Source organism: Orycteropus afer, unplaced genomic scaffold (assembly GCF_000298275.1).
Source record: "Orycteropus afer afer isolate SDZICR_OR568_19922 unplaced genomic scaffold, OryAfe1.0 scaffold00304, whole genome shotgun sequence".
Lineage (NCBI taxonomy): Eukaryota > Metazoa > Chordata > Mammalia > Tubulidentata > Orycteropodidae > Orycteropus > Orycteropus afer.
This window is the reverse complement of record NW_006921891.1, coordinates 3,127,957-3,131,754: the sequence shown is the minus strand read 5'-3', so window position 1 is coordinate 3,131,754 and position 3,798 is coordinate 3,127,957. Positions and strand designations below refer to the sequence as shown.

At 43.9% G+C, this 3,798-nt stretch overlaps 1 protein-coding gene across 1 annotated transcript in view; it reads right to left on the bottom strand.

The window, feature by feature from the left end:
* ARHGAP6 (Rho GTPase activating protein 6) overlaps nucleotides 1-3,798 on the bottom strand; it is a 656,445-nt gene that overhangs the window by 60,897 nt on the left and 591,750 nt on the right. The window contains exon 4 of the mRNA XM_007951639.1: nucleotides 453-741. Coding sequence (XP_007949830.1) covers nucleotides 453-741 — 289 coding nt within the window. The remainder of the gene's footprint in view (nucleotides 1-452; nucleotides 742-3,798) is intronic.

Below are 3,798 nucleotides of genomic sequence, written 5' to 3'. Positions count from 1 at the left end.
AACTCGACAGCACATAACAACAACAGTACTGTTTGATAAAAAAAAAAAAAATCTTTCTACCATTGGATAAGGAAATATGTCATTATTTGTGAAGACCCACACAGTCACCAAATTCGGCCAGGTCGGATTCTCACCCTGAAGATGGTGAGATTGAGTAAATACTGGTCCCTGCCCTCCAGCTTCAGATTTCAGTTGGATAGTCTGACAAGACAACAAAAGATGAAAATAGATTGGGATTAATGGGGATGTAGAATGTTCCAGATATCACGGGACATGGGCATAGTAAAGGAGGGGCACCTGGTAGCTTTGAGAGGGGTGCTAGGTGCCATACGACCAGTTCAAATTCTTGCTGAATAGGGTCACTGATCGATCCCCAAATCTGAACTATATTTCCAGGTTGCACATGAACAAAGACTCAAGTAATAACCTTATACACCCTCAGGTTTTCTAACATCAGTGTCAGGGAAAATACTGGCCGACTCACCCTCCTCCTGGCCCGAGGAGCCGGTTCCGGGGTGTTAGGGGATGTTGACTCATTTGGTGTTTCTGAGGTTGAGCTGAGAGATGAGTTACTGCTTGAGAGTTCTTTGTTTTGTCTTTTATTTCCGAATGGGAGAAGAGAAGCCACAAAATCTGATGCGTCTTTCTGCTCGTCCTTCTGTAAGTCCTGCTTGAGTTTATAGGCCCGGTCATTCGCAATGACTTGGGATAAGGGCATTCCAAATGCCTGTGGAATGAATTCTGGAATAGAAACACAAACATTCACTTTCAGAGGGAGCCTGGCACAGGGAACCTGCTCACTTACGTTTCAGACCTACAGGCAGACACAGTCAAATGGTCATTTTCCCAAGTACTGATTCATCAGTGAAAATCCAGAGATGACATTGGTGTTTATCAGAGTGACCAAAGTTTCTATTTAAATGAAGAAAGCTAGTAGGTATAAAGAACTGGATTTTAGAAATCTAGGCCTCTAGCTTTTCTTCACCTTTCTTGAGTCTGTTTTAAAGGAAACAACTTTAGGTTTTTGTTATTATTTGCCGTCGAGTCGGCCCCAACTCATAGCGACCCCTCCTTGGGTTTCTGAGGCAGTATCACTACAGAAGTAGGATTGTCCAACCTTCCTTCTGAGGAGTAGCTGGTGGGTTTGAACTGCCAGCCTTCTGGTTAGCAGTCAAGTGCCTTAGGCACTATGCTACCAGAGCTCCTAAACAACTTTATAGAAAAATTTAATATTTTTGGATCAAATGTAAATAATGCATTATCATGAATATGCAGTTTTACAACTGCATATCATCTTTGATTAATAAGATTCAGAGGCACCGGAGCTGATAAGGTAAGAGAAGGCTGCATTTAGCCATTCAGTAGGCATTTATTAAATACCCACTGTGCATCAGTACAAGCATCCGACTTAGAAGAAATACAACAAAAATATTCCTTAGAAACAAAAATGGTGAGACTTCTGCTCGCTTACTTTGGACATGTCGTTAGCAAAGACCAGTCACTAGAAAAGAATGTCATGTTTGGTAAATTAGGGGGTCAGTGAAAATGATTGAAACCCCACATAAGATGGATTGACAAAGGAGCCAAAATCATGGACTCTAATATACCAATGATCATGAACATGGCGCAGGACTGGGCAATGGTTCGTTCTGTTTTATGAAAAGTCACCATGAGTCAGAGCTGACTTGATGACAACTAACAACAACAACAACAGCATCATGACAAGCTACACAATGGGGGAGGCACAAAGCTTACCAAGGTCCATCCTCACTCTTGAGGGGCTCAGAGTGTGAGGAGAAGTGAGAGGAGTGGAGAGTCAGATATATAAATAACTATCAGAGTGTCTATATTACATGTTATCATAGAGATATACATGAGACAAAGTGGGAAATTCAGCTAAGTGGACACACTTTGGGAACCCTCCAAAAAGTGTCAGCAGATGAAGTGAGAGTCTGGGAGGGAGAGGAGAGCTGGAAAGAAGTTTGCTCTTTTTTCACTGTGTTCCTCCTCCCTTATCCTATCACCAGCCAGCTGCGTTGGTGCTATCACCGTCATGACCTATACTCAAGCCATCTTGCTGGCCACATGCAAAAGTGGACTCTACCACAAACTCTGTAGCACCGGGCTCTGGATGCAATTTGTTAAGTCCTTTAGTGAGGACAAGGAGCTCTGGTGGCATAGTGCCTAGGCATCTGACTGCTAACCAGAAGGCTGGCCATTCAAACCCACCAGCCTCTCCTTGGAAGGAAGACTGGGCAATCTATTTCTGTAGAGATATTGCCTCAGAAACCCAAGGAGGGGTCGCTATGAGTCGGGACCGACTCAACGGCAGTGAGTGTGTGTGTGTGCTTCTGTGAAGATTTACAACCTTGGAAACCCAATGGGCTTCGCTATGAGTCAGAATAGACTCCATGGCAGTGAGGGCACGACGCAGAAATCTATGGCTTTATTTGGCAAGACACCGGCAACTGCCTTCTGGATCTGTCGTAAAGCTGTCTACATATGCATGGCAAGCACACCAAGGTGGTGGACTGATGCTATTTTAGCTTCATACTGAATAGCATTGCTAATTGAATTAAATGCATTATTTCTTCTAGACTCAAAATGAGAAGGCCCACTAGAAGCAGCAAATTGGAGTCTAGCCTTGCATTTGTTTTTAGAACTCCTATGAATGAAAGGAGCGCTGGTGGCATAGTGCCTAAGGCATCTGACTGCTAACCAGAAGGTTGATGGTTCAAACCCACCAGCCAGTCCACGAAAGGAAGACTGGGCAATATACTTCCATAAAGATTTACTGCCTCGGAAACCCAAAGGGGGCTGCTATGATTCAGAATCGACTTGATAATAGTGAGTTTGGTGGGTTGTTTTGTTTTGTGTTGTTTTTTATGAATGAAACCAGCATGATCAAGCACAAATACTCTAAGGTGGCTGGTCTCTGAAAGAAAAAAGCTAACCTCAAATCAGGTGGAAAGCAGCTTTGAAAGGCTTTCTGCCTTGCCATAGCAACATTTTTAACATCACTGGGCTAACGGCCATGGAAGTTCTGGTGGCACAGTGGTTAAGCACTCGACTGTTAATTAAAAGGTCAACAGTTTGAACTCATCAGCCACTCCACAGGAGAAAGATCTGGCAGTCTGCTTCTGTAAAGATTATAGTGTTGGAAACCCTATGAGGCAGTTCTCTTCTCTCCTATAGGGTCGCTGAGTCAGATCGACTTGAAGCAATGGGCTCGGTTTGGTTTTTTGATTTGGGTTTACAGCCTCGCCTACAAAAAAGGAGGCATGGCCCTTGAAAAGCATGCACCTCTGGTTATATCAAACATGAAATTCTTCATGAAGTGAGAAATCAAAACTTCAGCATTTGGGGATTTTCAGGGGATGCTAGTCATTCTCCATCAGTAAGCTAGATGCTGCATATGATAATACTGTAAAATAAATTAGGTGTTTCTCTTTTGAATGGTCAATGTCGATAGCATGCTGTTTTTGTTGGTTGCCATCAAGTCAATCCTGCTTCACGGCAACCCCACGTGTGCAGAATAGAACTGCCCGATAGGGGTTTCAAGGCTGCGGCCTTTTGGAAGCAGATCAGCAGGCCTGTCTTCTCAACCACTAGCCTTTCAGCTAGTAAGTGGAGCACGTAACAGTTTGTACTACCTAGGGACATCTACAGACAGTGTTTGTTGTTGTTGTTATGTGCCATCAAGTTGGACTCGACTCACAGCAACCCCTCCGTGGGTTTCCGAGGCAATATCACTACGGAAGTAGATTGCCCAACCTTCCTTCCGAGGAGTGGCTGGTG